The following is a 16685-nucleotide window of genomic DNA, read 5'->3' on the forward strand; positions in this document are numbered from 1 at the left end:
CCTCAGATTGATCCTGTATAAATACAAAGCCGCCTGTTTCATCCACCCAACTAAGCTATTAGGTAGGTTAAAAGAGAGTCCAGGGGTTGTTCAGATCTTCACTAAGCCCATTCCATTCTTTTCTAACAGACGTTATCTTGCAGAGCTTTTCTTTAAACAGCAGACACTAAAAGTAACAGTATGGATTGTCTAGCCAAATGTACTGCATGATTTGCCAGAAAGTGATTTATCTCATTTCCTATGTATTGCAGCAACAGATTCTTGCCAAATATAGCATTTTCTTATCAAACTGTGCAGCCAAGTTCTCTCTGTGACCAGGCCAATAGAAGAACCACTTGCGCCAAGAACTAAAGAACTGTACTCTTAGAACAAGTGAACGGCTCATACTATAGCCCAGACTCCTGTTTCCAAAAACACATATCCAAAAGGCTTCTAGAAAATGTCGTCAGCATGAAATGAAGGCAGTGGTTCTCCCCACAGCACATCTGAGGCAAAAGGCTTCTTTATATGTAGGTTCACTGAAGAAACCTGGCGAACAGTTGCTGGCTGACTTTTACTCCTATGAACTGGGAGCTTGAAAATAGTCCTTTTTCAGACTAACATTCCCAGAATCTCCTGGCCAGTGTGGTTTGTAATCCAAAAATGTAACTCTTCCAAGCTCTACATCTATTTGTCTGGCCACCTAAGTTAGTGACCATCATAACCGTCATAAGTTCATTATACTTTTCCTTTTTTTTTTTTAGAAATAGCACTTTGGCAAACATTACTAATAAACCTAATTGGATTACTCCAAGCGCTAATACTGCAAGAGAGAAAAGCATATTTCCCATGCACGTTCTTCATACCATCATAAATTTAATATCTTCTTTATTAACCCACTGACATCCAATGTTGGATATAGGCCTTCCCTTTCTGCTAGCACAAATTTTTGTTTCATGCTATTCTAATACATGCCTGCTAATCTTTTAAAATCATCCAGCCATTTAGTCCACAGTTTTCCTCTACACATCCTTCAAATCCAAGGTCACTATGGATATATTTCTTCAGTACATCACTCATCTCCTTTATATGCCTTGTTCATTTCCATTTGAATGATGCTATTTGTTCTTTTACATGTATCATTTTTGTATTTTCTTTAATTACCTGATTTCTTACTTTACTTATTAGTCTGATCTTTAGCATGTTCTTCCAATGCTCTAAATTTTTGCTACTTTTTCCATTACAGATTTTATTAGAGTCCAAGTCTGTGCAACACACAGAGATTATAACATAATCTTCTTAATTTTAGAGGGATGTTTCAGTTTTAAAGCGTTTTTCCTAAACTAAAAGCCACACGCAATTGCTTCCATTTTGCTGTGTTAGGAAAGGGTTACATCTCTATCCTATGTAGTTGTAGCCAATTCAAAAGCAGTAAATGGCCAGAATCCTATTGCAAAGCAACATATGTATAATGGAAATTCTGCAAGTTTTTTTTGCACTTTTTTGGCCATCTATTCCATGTCCTAGCACACAACCAAGTAGATGTATGTCCATATGCTTGACAGCCAGCCAGAACAATTGTTCATACTAATTATGTAAATTTGGGTCTATGCTGCACAAATTTAATTCTGGCCAATATAGTCATTAAGTTACTATTTTTGATGCAAATGCGTGCCGATCTATTGAACATCCTTTGCTATTTTGTTGTAAGATTATTCAAGATTTTGCCATTGAAGGAGCACCATCCCAACTCCTTTGGACTCCACATAATTATTGACTAAGTTATATATCTCTAGCCCAAACACAGGTTCTTGCAGGATTCCACTTTTTATCTGTCCGTTTGAAAATATTTTATGTATTGCTACCCTTTGCTTCCCAGTCCTCAGCAGTTTACAGAATTGTAAGAGGATCTGCCATTTTACAGAAAAATTATTAGAATTCCTATCAAAAATTAGTTCATGACATAATCAAAAATCCTTCGCAGAGAAGGCAAAACGTCCCACTATTACTCTTGATCTGCTTTGTGATGTGGCCATGGAGCCATATATTAATATTGGACTGAAAATATAACACCACAATCCTTAGGTAATCTTATTCTGGCTAGGGACAACTCAGGAAGAAATCTGTAGCCTGAATTTTGTCTTGAGTAATACCTAAGGTCAATTGAAACCAATGGGATTTAAGTTTGTCATGGGTAACATCCCACTGATTTCTCATTAGATTAACCTTTGACTAAACATTCAACTTTTATTTCTTCATCTTTTTTAACAGCATAAAGCTGTAGATCAATGAAAAGGAAAGTACAGTACAGTATTTAGAAAAGCAAAGCAAAGGTTTTTCACACAAATTTTCTTCCTCAAACTCCTTTTAGCTTGTTAAAGTATATGAGCAAAAAAAATCAGCAGTCTTGGAATTTTTGTTTGCAAAGTATGGCTTCCACTTTGATTGAGAAAGTTTGATAGACAGTATCGGGCATAGGCATCCTTCAGTCTTGAGAGACTATGGTAACATGCTCTGAATCGAGGAGTGTCCTCTCCAGAGCATGAAGCCCGGGTAAGGTAATATGGAGGATAGGCTGTTACCCAAGCAGCAGATCCCCCCTCTCCACATTGCTGAAATGGTCCAATGGAAAGGCAAGAGCCAATACAACTGGTTCCAGCAATGTCGCAGGAGTTGGCAGAACGACACATGCTGCCTTCGGGACTCCAGCTCCGGATTTTGCCTCGAGGTTAACTCCTGAAGCCTTTTCCATGAGTGGATATAGCCACAAGCCAGCGGAGGTTTGAAATTGGAGTTTTCCTTCTCCTAGATGGGCTGCCTTCCATGGCTGACAAGCCTCACCTACCCGGCCTGCTCTTTAATAGTGCAAAAGTATGATCTGATCCTTAAAACTTTCCTGACTCCCCGGCTTATGCAAATCTAATTGGCTTTCCTATTTACCATATTAAGGCCAGATCCTGGGACACACTCTTTTAAAGCAGGAAGTCCCACCCCTAGGCCCCACCCCCAGGCTGGTTCACAAACTGAATAAAATACTTAAACATGCATGCAATAAACTAATTGATTTACCATTCAGGAGGCACCATGGTTGCATCCACTTCCCAGTATGTATCTTTGCCATTCATTTTGTCAGTATATATGACCCACCTGTGACGACCTTACATTTTACAAGGCAACATGTTCAAAATTTTCCATCATAAACATGTGAATGTTCAAGCATAATTGTTATACAGTGGTGCCTCGCATTACGAGCGCTCCGTTTTATGACGAAATCGATTTACGTTTAAGGTTTTGTGATTGCAAAAGTGATCGCAAAATGATGTTTCCTATGGGGGAATTTCGCTTTGCGATCGGTTCCCTGCTTCGGGAACTGATTCTCGCAAAGCGATGATTTTCGGCCAGCTGATCACCAGTTTCAAAATGGCCGGGAAAAACATGGCTCCCTGCTCTTTTCTGGGACGGATTCCTCGCTGCACAGGCAGCGAAAATGGCCGCGCTATGGAGGATCTTTGCTGGACGGTGAGTTTCAAGCCCCTAGGAACGCATTAATCAGATTTTAATGCGTTTCTATGAGCTTTTTAATTTTACATTATGACGTTTTCATTCTACAGCGATTTCAGTGGAACGAATTAACGTCGTAATGCGAGGCACCACTGTAATTCAATGCCAAGCACAACAGACATTACAACCAGTGGCAGAAATCCATTTAAGAGACAACTCAGAATCATGCATCAACACAATGTTGTGTATTAGGAAACAGCCTGAATATGTGGCTAATTGCTCCACTGGATATAAAAAATACTATATAAACAAATAAACTTTCCAAAGAAATTGCTGTATTAGTCTGTTTCAGCATGTTGAAAAAATTAAAGAGGAGAAAAGAAAAAAGGGAAAAAACATGGCAAAATATTGTGGCAGCTTAAAGGCTGATAAATCTGTTTGTATGAGCTTTTGTGTATCAAAATCTACAGTACCTGAAGTGTCCACAAAAGCGGGGGCTGAATAAATCTGTTAGTCTTTAGAATCCCAGTGTTTTGTGTGTGCCCTCCCCCACTCGTGATTGAAAGTTGAAAAAAGAAAGCACTATTTGGAATTATGCGTACAGTTCTGGTCACCGCACCTCAAAAAAGATATAAATTCTTTATTTATGGTCAAAGACAAGCAATATATTACAATTAAGATATATTACAATTAAAATATAATTTCCATAACTTCTAAAAACAGGTGATCCTCTTTAAAAACATTAACTTCCATGTTAACATCTTCCTTTAAGACATCAAATAACATAGTAAACAAGCACAGATTAAACATAGGACAAAAGCCATTATTGCATCATTGAAAGTTCATTGACATAACGTTAGGCCAGGGCGACAAGTAGCCTCACAAGGATAGGAGGCTACGGTATGATATTACAGCAGAAGAGCATTTAGGCACCTGTAGAGTAATGTCTGGGACTTTGTCTGAAAGCAGCAAAGTTATATAGAAATTTGTATTTTTCCCAGGAAATTTCTGTAGAATGTACAGTAGAAAAGACCTTCACAGGTCTTGATAAAATGAGCCTCGTAACAAAACATGTCCCACAGATTCAATCTCTTCCCTATTAGAAGGGCATAAACATTCAGTGTAGGGGATACCTTATAATCTTCCTTCTAAAAGTTTAGAGGGCAGAAGATAGAATCTCGCTAGAGTGAAGGCTCTTCTAAACTTAGGGAGTGTTAAATTGGACAGATAGACAGGAGATTTAAAGTTTCCATTTCATACTGCACTGAGTCTGTTTGGCAAGCCTAAGTGTTCTTGTAGTTCTATATCCTGGATCCTTTATTTTAGGACTGCTTTAGCATCTGTGTAACCCATTGTTACAAGAACACTGGGAGAAAAACCTATCTGAGTCAATTCCATACTCCGGAAACGCTTCCATTCCGAGTAGAAGGTGTCTAATAATATCAATGGTGCCAAACCTACCAGGCAAAAAAATTAACTTTAACCAACAACTAAGCATCTGAATTTTTGCCCGTGTTCTAACAGAAACTAACTCTGCCTCCAATCTCAGTGTTCTGTTGACCGTGCATGAGGGAACTGCAAAAGCAGCCCTCAAGAATTTTGTCTGTACCAGCTCGAGGCGATGCATGTTGGAGTGTGCAAATATTTGGGAGCCATAGAGCATTTAGGTTATAATTTTTGTCTTGAATACTTTTAGTACAGATGGCACATATTGTCCCCCTTTGGTGTACAAACACCCAATTAATGCACTGGCACCTTTCTGTGCATTACTTGCTGCATAGCAGAACTGGAAAAGATGCAGAAGAGAGCAACTAAAATTATTACTGGGCTTATGAGGAAAGGATACAGCATTTGGGGCTATTTTGTCTAAAGAAAAGGCACCTGAGGGGGGACATGATTGAGACATATAAAATTATGCAGGGGTGGATAAAGTGGATAGAGGGAAGCTCTTTTCCCTCTCACACAATACTAGAACCTGAGGATATCCACTCAAATGGAGTGTTGGAGGAGTGAGAACAGAAAAAAGAAATTATTTCTTTACCCAGTGTGTTGTTAGTCTGTGGAACCCCTTGCCACAGGATGTGGAGATGTCATCTGGCCTAGATGCCTTTAAAGGGGGATTGGACAGATTTCTAGAGGAAAGGTCCATCACAGGTTACAAGCCATGATGCGGATGTACAATCTCCAGAAGGAAGGTACTGTATCTCAAAATGCCAGATGCAGGGGAGCGGTATCAGGAGACAGCTATCTAGTTGTCTCATGTGCTCCCAGAGGCATGTGGTGGGGCCACTGTGAGATACAGGAAGCTGGACTAGATGGGCTCTTGGCCTGACCCAGCAGAGCTTTTATGTTCTTATGAATGTTACTTTGAATTTGAGAGAGAAACCTACTGAAGCAGTAAGAATGTAAAAAGTCTCCTAAAGAATTCTCCCATTCGCTATGTAGGAGAAATCCTTTGCTCAGCATAGTAAATTGCACTAAAGTAGGCCCAGAGGAGTCAATTCCTCTGTAAGTTCCATTGATTCAAATGGGCCTACTCTACCTGCAACTTACTATACTAAAGTAAATCATAGTTAGAGGAGACTCATTTGAATCAATGGAAAATACAGAGGAATTGACTCACCATTGATTCTGAGGTCTTACTCTAGTGGGGTTTAGTACACTAAACAACAGGATACAACGGCAGAGTGGTAATCATCTAGAAAAGTTTCTTTCTGCTTAGGCCAGTTCAGACACATCAAGGCCTTGCAGAGTCAGGTCTTCTTTATGGAAGTATCTCTAAACAGTGTCATTAGGGTGCCGTTAGAGTGTGAAGTAGAGTGTCCCTTTGGGATGTTTACTTTCAGTGTGGAAATATCAAGCACAGATTGACATTTATGAATATAGCATCAAGAAGGAAGGAACTATATTTTCTGACATCTTCTTGGCTCCCGAACTGTATATGCATTAACCATAAAATACTAAAAAGCCCATTACATTCTATAAAGGTTGGATTAGAACCCCCCTCCCAAAAAAAAAAAAAAAAGATAAAGCTATCGTCTCTGAAGATAAAATGACACTGTGGAAAAAGACATCCTTACAAATCTCCTTTTCATCTCAACCGCCCTTTCTTCACTCTTTTTCTAAGCAGCTGCAATTAAAAAAATATGTCACTTTGTATTCTTCTGTTAAAAGTCATTATTATGACAGGTGTCTATTTTATATAAAATGAGTAAGGACAAGTCGTGTTTTCTGATAAAAAATTTTCTGTCATGGAAGTGAAATAATTTGTGGCTATGCAAAAGATGTGGACAAAGGCATCACACTACACAACAACAAACCCTGATGATAGCGCAAGGCTTTCTCAAGCCTTATTTTTTTGGCCTTGTAAGAGGCAAAAACAAGCTGTCCTCATTAAAGCAATCCCCGCACGGCGTAGGTGACGCCAATGCACTTTCTCTGTTTCAATATAAGACTGAAAATCATTGTTCTTAGCTGCCTGGAAGTCCTAGAAATATAACCTTTTCGTTCACTTAAGGGAAGGTTACTTAAGCTTCAAAGGAACCATCAGTGATAACTTCTGCTAGCAGTTTGACTCAGTGACTGCAACTGAGATTAGTTTAAGTACGGGAATCCATGGCAACTGAATTTTTATAGCAAACAGTGAGAAGAGCTTTAAGTGTACATGAGAAAGTTTTATGGCCTTAAGCTCCCAACCTCATAGATACATTGATCAAGTCGCCTATTCATTTGATACCAACTGGATTTACTTCCAGGCAAATGCTAGAAAGAGTGATTGGCAAATGGAAGGTACTGTTGAACCCAACATAACCACCCTCTGTTATGTATAAGCTGCCACATTTCAAATCTGAAATAGGGTTCTGATTCTAAAGTGCCTGTCAAGTGCTCCAAATGCTCCCACTGTGTCCCTCCAGATACGGCTGAACTAGAAATCCCATCTGTCTCAGCCTCCATGACCAATGGTAAATAGCTACGGGTTTTTTTTTGTCCAGCACCTTATGGAGGGCTGCAGCTTCTCCATCCCTGCTGTACACAGATGTCTGCGGTGGGGGTGGGGATGCTATTTAAATTAATAGAATTTTCTTCTGAGCAGCCATGCATAAGTTTTTACTTTTAACCATATTGCTGCATGCCCATTTCCGTAGGAGAATGTATGTTGCAATTGTGCAAACCACTACACTTGATTCATTCACTAAAAACTGAGTGCTCGCTCTTTAACCTGGCACAGCCAGGAATAACCTTACACAACTGTGGGATGAAAAAGGACTGCACCATCCTAGTCATGGCGATCAAATTAAAATCATGATTTAAAATGCATTTTACTAAATAACTTCCCTTAGCTCCCAAGTCTATAGGACAAATGAAAACCCACACATCCAGTTGCAGTGTTAATAACCATTTTGGAAGCACATGAATTCTCTGCTGGACATCACAAATTATATCCATAAATGTCGACAATTACATGGACAGTGAGAAAGCCATGATCTTCTAGCACTTTAGCACTCAAAAAATACCCAGCTGCACAGAGCAAATGAACAGTACAGCCCTCATTTCAAAACACCTGAGCATCACAGAACTGAAACTGCTATCCATAATTGTCAGCCTCTTCAGCTTCACAAAGCATATGGGACATCCCCTGGCTTCAGGGCACATCTCAAAACTCCCCACCAGAACAGCATTCTTCATTCTTGTTTTTTATATGCAAAATGCTTACCCAGACAATGTTAATACAATCTGCTTGTCAAAAGTTTAACCATTTACAGTGGTGCCTCGCTAGACGATGATAATCCGTTCCACTGAAATCACTGTTTAGCGAAATCATTGCCTAGCGAAAAGCATTTCCCCATTGGAATGCATTGAAACCTGTTTAATGCGTTCCAATGGGGAAGAATCGTCATTGTCTAGCGAAGATTGGCCATAGGAAAGCCGCTTTGCGAACTGCCGATCAGCTGTTGAAATAGCTGTCTTGCGAAGCTTAGGTCCCGAAAACACCCATTTTACCAGCACGGAGGGAGCTGTCAAAATCGTTGTCTAATGAAAATTGGTTTGTGAAGCAGGGACCAAACATTGTCCAGCGAAATTCCCCCATAGTATTCACTGTTTTGCAAATCGCTATAGCAATCGCAAAAAGTCAGTGTCTAGCAAAAAAAACTGTCATGCGGGGTAACTGTCTAGCGAGGCACCACTGTACAAACAATAAAAGGCTAAACATCTGGAAATGTTTATTTCTGAACACAAGGTGGTTATTCTTTCCAACAGCAAATTCAACTACTGAGTGCTGCCAGGATAATAGCCAAAACTGAGACACAGAAGGACAAGATGAAGGCATCAGCAAAATGAGTGGAAAACCAAGATTTGCAAAGAAACAAAGTGGGGAAAATGCTAAAGAAATAGGCTGTCATCCAAACAGCCAAACAGAAAGTAAGCATGTTTGGTGGATAAACCAAGTCAGGGCTTTCCCACTTATGTTATATTCACATTTCTCTCCCTCCGCATATGTGTAAAGGATCTGTCTGCTGAGGTTATGCTCCATGGACATGAAGAAGTGGGCTACAGTCCAGACAAGCTTACAGCAAATAAAACTTCTTAATATTAAAAGTTCCAAAAGGCTGTTTCCTTGGTTTCCTGCAAGACTGAAGATTAACATAGTTATTCCTTTGGATTTCAGATAATGTTGAGTGACTGTTGAATAATCTTACACAACTGTGGGATGAGAAAGGACTGTACCATTCGTAAAACCTTTGTCCCTAACTCTCTGCACATGTATGAACTAGATTTACGCGGTGCTAGTCAGATAATCCCCCTCATGGATTGCTGCCTTGTCATGGTGAAGGGGCTTGAGTAATTCAGAGAAGCTATGGGCTATGCTGTGCAGGGACACCCAAGATAGACAGGTCATAGTGGAGAGTTCTGACTAAATGTGATCCACCTGGAGCAGGAACTGGCAAGCCACTACAGTATCTTTGCAAAGAAAACTCCATGGACAGAAACAAAAGGCTAAAAGATACGACACTGGAAGATGAGCCCCTCAGGTCAGAAGGCATCCAACATGCTACTGAGGAAGAGCAGAGGACAAGTACAAGTAGTTCCAGAGCTAATGAAGTGGTTAGGCCAAGGCCAAAAGGACGATCAGCTGCAGATGCGCCTGGAAATGAAATGGAAGTCCGATGCTGCAAAGAAAAATACTGCATAGGGACCTGGAATGTAAGATCTATGAACCTTGGTAAACTGGATGTGATCAAACACGAGATGGCAAGAATAAACATTGACATGGGCATCAGTGAACCAAAATGGACGGGACTGGGCAAATTCAATTCAGTCGATTATCATATCTACTATTGTGGGCAAGAATCCCGTAGAACAAATGAAGTAGCCCCCATAGTCAACAAAAAAGTGGGAAAAGTTGTAACAGAATACAATCTGAAAAATGATAGAAAGATTTCAGTACGAATCCAAAGCAGACCTTTCAACATCACAGTAATCCAAGTTTATGCATTAACCACTGATGCTGAAGAGGCTGAAATTGACCAATTCTATGAAGACTTACAACACCTTCTAGAACTGACACCAAAGAAAGACGTTCTTTTCATTATAGGGGACTGGAAGGCTAAAGTAGAGAGTCATGAGATAAAAGGAACAACAGAAAAGTTTGGCCACAACGGTAGGAGGGGAGAGAAGGAAGGAGTAGGAGGGGAGGGGAGAGGGGGTCTGCGTGACTGCATTGCGCCATCCCTATCAATAGATGGACCCCCTCCCAGCTCCATAAAGCCACCAGAGTCGAAGCTGGAAGCCTCTGCTGTCTGAGATCGCAGCTGCCGGTAAGCGTGCTTGGAGCGGGGCTGCGGAGATCCATAGGGTCATGAAGAGTCAGTGCTGCCCCCCATGCGGCCCAACCCAAATTTTCATCTTCTAATGTGGTCCAGGGAAGGTGAAAGGTTGGACAACCCTGCTCTATACAGTTAGCAAAAATAAGACCTGGATCTGATTGTGGCTCTGATCATCAGCTTCTTATAGCAACATTCAAGCTTAAACTGAAGAAAGTAGGAAAAACCACTGGGCTAAGGTATAATCTAAACCAAATCCCTTATGAATACACAGTGGAAGTGAAGAACCTAGACAGCATCTTAAGAAGCAGAGACGTCACCTTGCCGACAATGGTCCGCATAGTCAAAGCTATGGTTTTTCCTGTAGCTATGTATGGAAGTGAGAGCTGAACCATAAAGAAGGCTGACTGCCTGAAGAATTGATGCTTTTGAATTGTGGTGCTGGAGGAGACTCTTGATTGTCCCCTGGACTGCAAAGAGAACAAAACTATCCATTCTAAAGGAAATCAAGCCTGAGTGCTCACTGGAAGGACAGATCCTGAAGGTGAGGTTCCAATACTTTCGCCATCTCATGAGAAGAGAAGACTCCCTGGAAAAGACCCTGATGTTTGGAAAGTGTGAGGGGAAGAGGAGAAGGGGTTGACAGAAGATGAGATGGTTGGACAGTGTCATCGAAGCTACCAACATGAATTTGACCCAACTCCGGGAGGCAGTGGAAGACGGGAGGGCCTGGCATGCTCTGGTCCACGGAGTCCTGAAGAGTCAGACACAACTTAACTAAACAATAAAGTTAGATAATGTATCAAATAAGAATTCACACTGGATTCCATCCCCAGCCAACCCCCATCATTACAAGTAGCCACATGAAGAAATTAAAACAGCTGATGCTCCCTATCATATATATACTGTCTGGGTAGACAAGATATTTATATAATTTAAACAATAGAACAGCCTGATACATTGGTCAGGATTCAGTGACGTACTGCCAGGAAGGCAATGCCATTTCTATGAATGGGGAGCCTGGTCATTGATTTCAGCGGGATTTGTGTTTCACTCTGAGGTGTTGTTGTTTTTTTCTCCAAAGGCTAGACATAATAATTACTAAGTGAAATGAAAGGGTCTGGACAGATGGCGTTAAAATCTAATTACACCAGCTTGCTGTCCAAACACCGAAGAGTTATTATGACATCGAAATCCTCTGAAAAACTGAAAGGCACTTTACTGCACGAAACTGCAAGATAAATCGCTTCCTGTGGGGTGGGGGGAGAAGCCCTTTGAAGCAAGCCAGAGGATTGAACTCGTGAATCGACTGCAACGCATCTAGAAAACAGCGCGCTCTGACGGCTAAAGCCAGCCAGGGCAGCTCGAGGTCCCGATCCGTCTCGGGCATCCAAGACATGCTACAAATGCTGTGGGTTCATCGGCGGGCGGGTAGGCGGGCATCGCTCGGCTTGGCGGAAAACCGCGCCGCCTCTCGCGCTCCCCTGGACCTGCTCTTCCCGCTCTGGGACCCGCGGGCTTCCTAAAAGCAGCCTACCCGGGAGACAGGATTCCGGTCGAGGAAGGCAAAGGCGTCTTCTCAAAGGGAGCCTCCTCCTCTTCCTCCTCCTCTCATGCCAACCCAGCCCGTTGCACCCTCTCCGGTACAGTATTTCAAACCCTGCCTGGCATATGGCGAGGGATGGGTGACAAGGTGCGCCCGCCCCCCCTCCTCGGCTTTCACCGGCCGCGAGGAAGAACCGAGCACAGCGATTTCCATCCTAGGGTCCCCCGGGTCTCTACCCCAAATGCCCCTCCCCTGGTCGGTAATCCTGAAGCGCAGCAATACCGAAAGAGAGCCCCCCCGGGGGGGGAGGCGGCGGCGAGGGGGGGGATTCCGCTCAGCCCTCGCGACCATTCCTTGCCAGGCGGCATGGCGGGCTAGTGACGTGAGGGGGGGCCCACCAGCGATAGCTGCTGCCTTACCTTCCGCAACATGCTGGGCAAGCAGCGGCCGGGGCTCCGGGCAGCAACAGGGTTCGTGGGGGCGGCCGGCGGCGGCTGCCCTTCCTCCTCCTCCTCCTCCTCTTCCTCCTCCTCTGCCTCTGGCCGGTCAGTCCTCGGCCATTCACCCGCGCATTTTTTGGTCGGGGATTTCGCCAGCCCGAGGAGCGCACATTTCATGCTCGCCGAAGCCGCGGCTTCCAGCCCAGAGCCTTCGCTCGCACCCGCAGGCGACACGCACAGAGTCGCTCCCCCGAGAGCCAGGGTTGCCTCGTTCGCTCGGCCGCTCGCTTTGCAGTCCAACGCCGCGCTTCCCCGCGTCGCCCGGCGCTAACCAGCCGCGAGAGGCAGCCGCGGGCTCCCGAAGGCAGCGCCGCCAACTCGGCTAACCCGCCTGTAGCGACCGCTGACCTCGGCGCAGGCGACCGAGTAGTAGCGGGGGCGGCGGGGGGGGGGAGAGGAGGACGAGACAGAGAGGATGATTGCACCCGCAGCCGCCAACCACCCCCCCAGCCTCTCTTCGCCTCAGTGCGCGAGCCCTTACGCGCGCTCGGGGGGAAAAAAAGCGCACTTGAGGCAAATAATGTCTGCGCGCGCGCGCGCGCGCCCTGCGAAATCAGCACCGCGGGAGGCCAGTGGCCGAGGCGCTGAGGGGCGAAGGGTTTTCTTTCCCAGAGAGCTACAGTGGGAGGCTGGCGAAGCGCTTAACTGGGCCACGAGCCATCTCGGCTAATCGTCTGGGGGTGGGGGTGGGGGTGGGGGTGGGGGGAGCGACGGCGGAGAGAAGCTCCAATAACCGCAACTCCATCCTTTCTCAGGGAGAGCTTCATAAACGAAGCTGCCTCCTCTACCGGGCTGACTTCGCCCACATGGTGCACGCACTCCGAGCGGGACCCGCTTGAGTGGTCCCCAGTGCCGGCTATCCTTTGGCGCCGAGCGGCACCGGAGGCGTCCTTCTCCCTCCCCAGCGCGCGCTCTCCCGTCCACCTGTGGCCCCTTCCCACTGGCGCTGGGATTTCGCCGAGAGGAGCGGTGCAGGCGACGGCACGTGAGCCGCACGATCCGGCCTCCCCGTCGGGTCGCGCCCCGGGAGTTTTCTGCACCCGCCTCAGCCGCTATTCCGGTTGGAAAGGAGATACGAACCACCACGGCCGGCCACGCTTCCTTGTTTCTTTCGCTTCCTTATCTGTAGCAACGGCCGAGCTTTAGTATAAATAGCTCAAAAGGCGCTCAAAGGGAGTTGAAACCACCCAGACGAAAGCCCATCAAGGCCTGACGAGGTCCGCGAAAGCCATTTGACTGCCTGAGGCGGAGCGGCTTTAAAATGTTGTCCCTCAAGTTCATCCACTCGAAACATCCAGTCAAGAGAGGGGAAAAATAAAAGCCCACAAGCAGCCCCGTATTGGGATTAAAATACAACAGTAGCACAGACAGCCAAACGAAATAGGAGTCTGCTGCCCTTTTCCAACTCTCAACCTGATGCCCCAGGCAGATCCCTGGCTCAGCCTTAACAGGGTGGCCTTGGTTCTGGGATTAAAAATGCCTCCTGCCTGGACTGAGTTTTATCCAGTTCCTAGACTAGGCAATACTAATGGAGAGAAAAACGACTGGGATCAGATGCCCTAAATAACAATAAGCCAAAGATTCTAAAGACAGAGATTAATTTACTAACCAAACATTTTACAACCAAACTCCCTTTACTATAGCATTAATGTAGACACAGACAAATGCATGTATAATTGGGAGTAGCAGTGTAAAGAGCTATGGTCAGTTTTTCCAGTTTTAAACGTTTGCGATTCGCTCTAATCATTCTGAAACATATTAATATAATACTCCCAATATTGGTTGGTATTTAGCACATGTTATCCCAATTGTTCTTTCCCCCTTTTTGTTGATACTGCCTGATACTGCCTTTGGATTTTGGTGCCTGGGCTGGCTATAATTGTCGCCCCCTTTACTGTTCACAACGAGAGGGCTTCCTTTGAATCAAAGCTCTGTGCCTCTCACTATTCCCTGATTCCATGTACTGTACAAAAGCTGAACAGAGTAATAGTACACATTCCACCCCCCCACCATAGTGATCAGAAACCTTTCCTTACCAGGTATTTGTATTATGTAACTTTAAAAATAAGTACTGGTAATCAAATATTTTCTTATTAAGTATCTTTGTTGAGCTTCCTCAAAACATGCTTTTTAATCATACAAACCAACTGCTATTAGGTGGTTGTTGTGGGGTTTTTGGGCTCCTTGGCCGTGTTCTGAAGGTTGTTCTTCCTGACTTTTCGCCAGTCTCTGTGGCCGGCATCTTCAGAGGACAGGAGTAGGAACTCTGTCCATGCTCTGTTGCTGTTTGTTGGGTGATCACCATCATCACCCATCTCACTGATCACCATCATCACCCATCTCCTGAAAAGGACAAAAGCTGTTCCCACAGCTATAAATACTGAACAAACTGCACCAGAGCACAGAGTTCTGACTCCTGTCCCCTGAAGATGCCGGCTACAGAGACTGGCGAAACATTAGGAAGAAAAACCTTCAGAACATGGCCAAACGGCTTGGAAAACCCACAACAACCATCAGATCCTGGCCATGAAAGCCTTCGAGAATAAGTAATCTACATGCTTGAATCGCCATGTACAGGTGTCAAAGTTGGGCAAAAAAGAAAGCTGAAAGCAAAAAAATTTTTGAAATGTGCTGGAGGAGAGTTTTGTAAATACCCTTGACTGCTAGCAAGACAAACAAGTGGATCCTAGATCAAATAAAATCTGAAATCTCTCCGGAGGCAAAAAAGTTGAAACTGAGGCTGTCCTACTTTGGGCACATCACGACTAGGCAGGATATCCTGGAAAAGACAATAATGCTGGGAAGGGTGGGACTCAGCAGAAAAAGCGGAGGACCAAATATGAGATGGACTGACTCCCTAAAGGAAGCCACAGGCTTGAGACCACAAAAGCCGAATAAGGCTGTTGAGGACAGGACATTTTGGAGATCCTGTGTTCATAGGGTTGACATAAGTCAGAGGCAACCTGACGTCACATAATGACAGCAAATATGGCTTCTCATCGTTTCCAGAACACATTAAAACCATAAAATGTGCTTCTTGACGGCAAGGCAGTTTAATGTGAAGTGTGAAAAATTCAGAAAGAAATAATTGTCTCCATTGTGCAAATAAGACTTTTTAAACTGTTATCCCGAGCAAAGGAGGTGAGCACTTCAGTTCTGATTTAAGCAGCAAAATATCTTGGCCTGGCACTATGCTTGGCATTATCTTTAAACTATAAAAGCTAGAATTTCTCTTTGATTTGGACATGCAAGGCACATGGAAGATGTAGTTTTATAATTGTTATAATTGTTATAACTAAGTTCTTACTTAACAATTATTACTAAAAGTTGCTGGCTTATTACTGTGTTGGGTTTTCCATATGCAGTGAGTTAGGCTGATTCCAGACTGCGATTCCTGGGAGAAGAGCCAGCCTGTGGAGCCTTGGGCAAGCTGCACAGTCACAGGATGTCTCCAGAAGAAAGGAATTGTGAAGCATTTCTGAGTACTGTCCACCTAGAAAACCCTGAAAAAGGTAGCTATAAGTTGGAATCAATGACACACTAATTATTATTTTTGTATACTAAGTTACTTTATAAGATAAATCAAACAGCTAGTAATAATACTTTTAGAAGCAAATAATGCTGTAATGCTTTAGATGAAGTGATACTGACAACTTCCTTTTATTTTTCTGGAGGAACATCTGACTGCTGAGACTCTGTTCTTCTAATTTGGGTGGTCAGTAGGTATTGCTATATCTTCACTTTGTTTTGTACTCCAAATTGATCTGATTGGAGCAAAAGAGGACTTTGCTACCATGACAACCTTTCTGTGTTGCTTCTTGGAGGAGATTATGTGAAGATGTACCATGCTCTTATGTTTCGGTACTTAAAAGCAATATGAACCTGAGTTGGAGGGAACAAAATAAATATCCATAGTGATGAAAATGCTATTGTTAAGAAAACAGACTTTTAAAAATTCAAGTATCTTTCTAAAGAGAGACAATATGCCAAAGCATGACTCTATGCATGTTTACCCTGAAGTAGGTTCTGGTGTATTCAGCTTACCTCCAGGAAAACTGTGCACACGTTTGTGGTCTTTATTCCATATATTGAAATATATAATAATTACAGGGGTGGAGAGCTTGTGGCCTTCCAGAATTTGTTGGAGATGACCTGCCAAAAGCTTCAGGGATGGTGGGAACAGTGCTTCAGCAACACCTGGACAGATGCTTTTCACACCTCTGATTTGTTAAACATCTAATGACAGATTAACAACCAATACCCAACTTTGCACGCTGCCCACAATCTGCTCCAGAGGGTTTCTCAGCTCCTTAGGGTTTTTTTAAAGGTGTATAT

The 16685-nt window shown here is 43.7% G+C and overlaps 1 protein-coding gene across 1 annotated transcript in view; it reads right to left on the bottom strand.

Moving 5' to 3' along the window:
* The window catches only part of TMCC3 (transmembrane and coiled-coil domain family 3), a 120556-nt gene extending 107958 nt beyond the window's left edge, over positions 1 to 12598 (bottom strand). The window contains exon 1 of the mRNA XM_073000278.2: positions 12270 to 12598. Within this exon, the coding sequence (XP_072856379.2) occupies positions 12270 to 12467 (198 nt within the window). The 5' untranslated portion in view covers positions 12468 to 12598. The remainder of the gene's footprint in view (positions 1 to 12269) is intronic.
* Between the last annotated feature and the right edge of the window lie 4087 nt (positions 12599 to 16685).

Source organism: Pogona vitticeps, chromosome 5, assembly GCF_051106095.1.
Source record: "Pogona vitticeps strain Pit_001003342236 chromosome 5, PviZW2.1, whole genome shotgun sequence".
Lineage (NCBI taxonomy): Eukaryota > Metazoa > Chordata > Lepidosauria > Squamata > Agamidae > Pogona > Pogona vitticeps.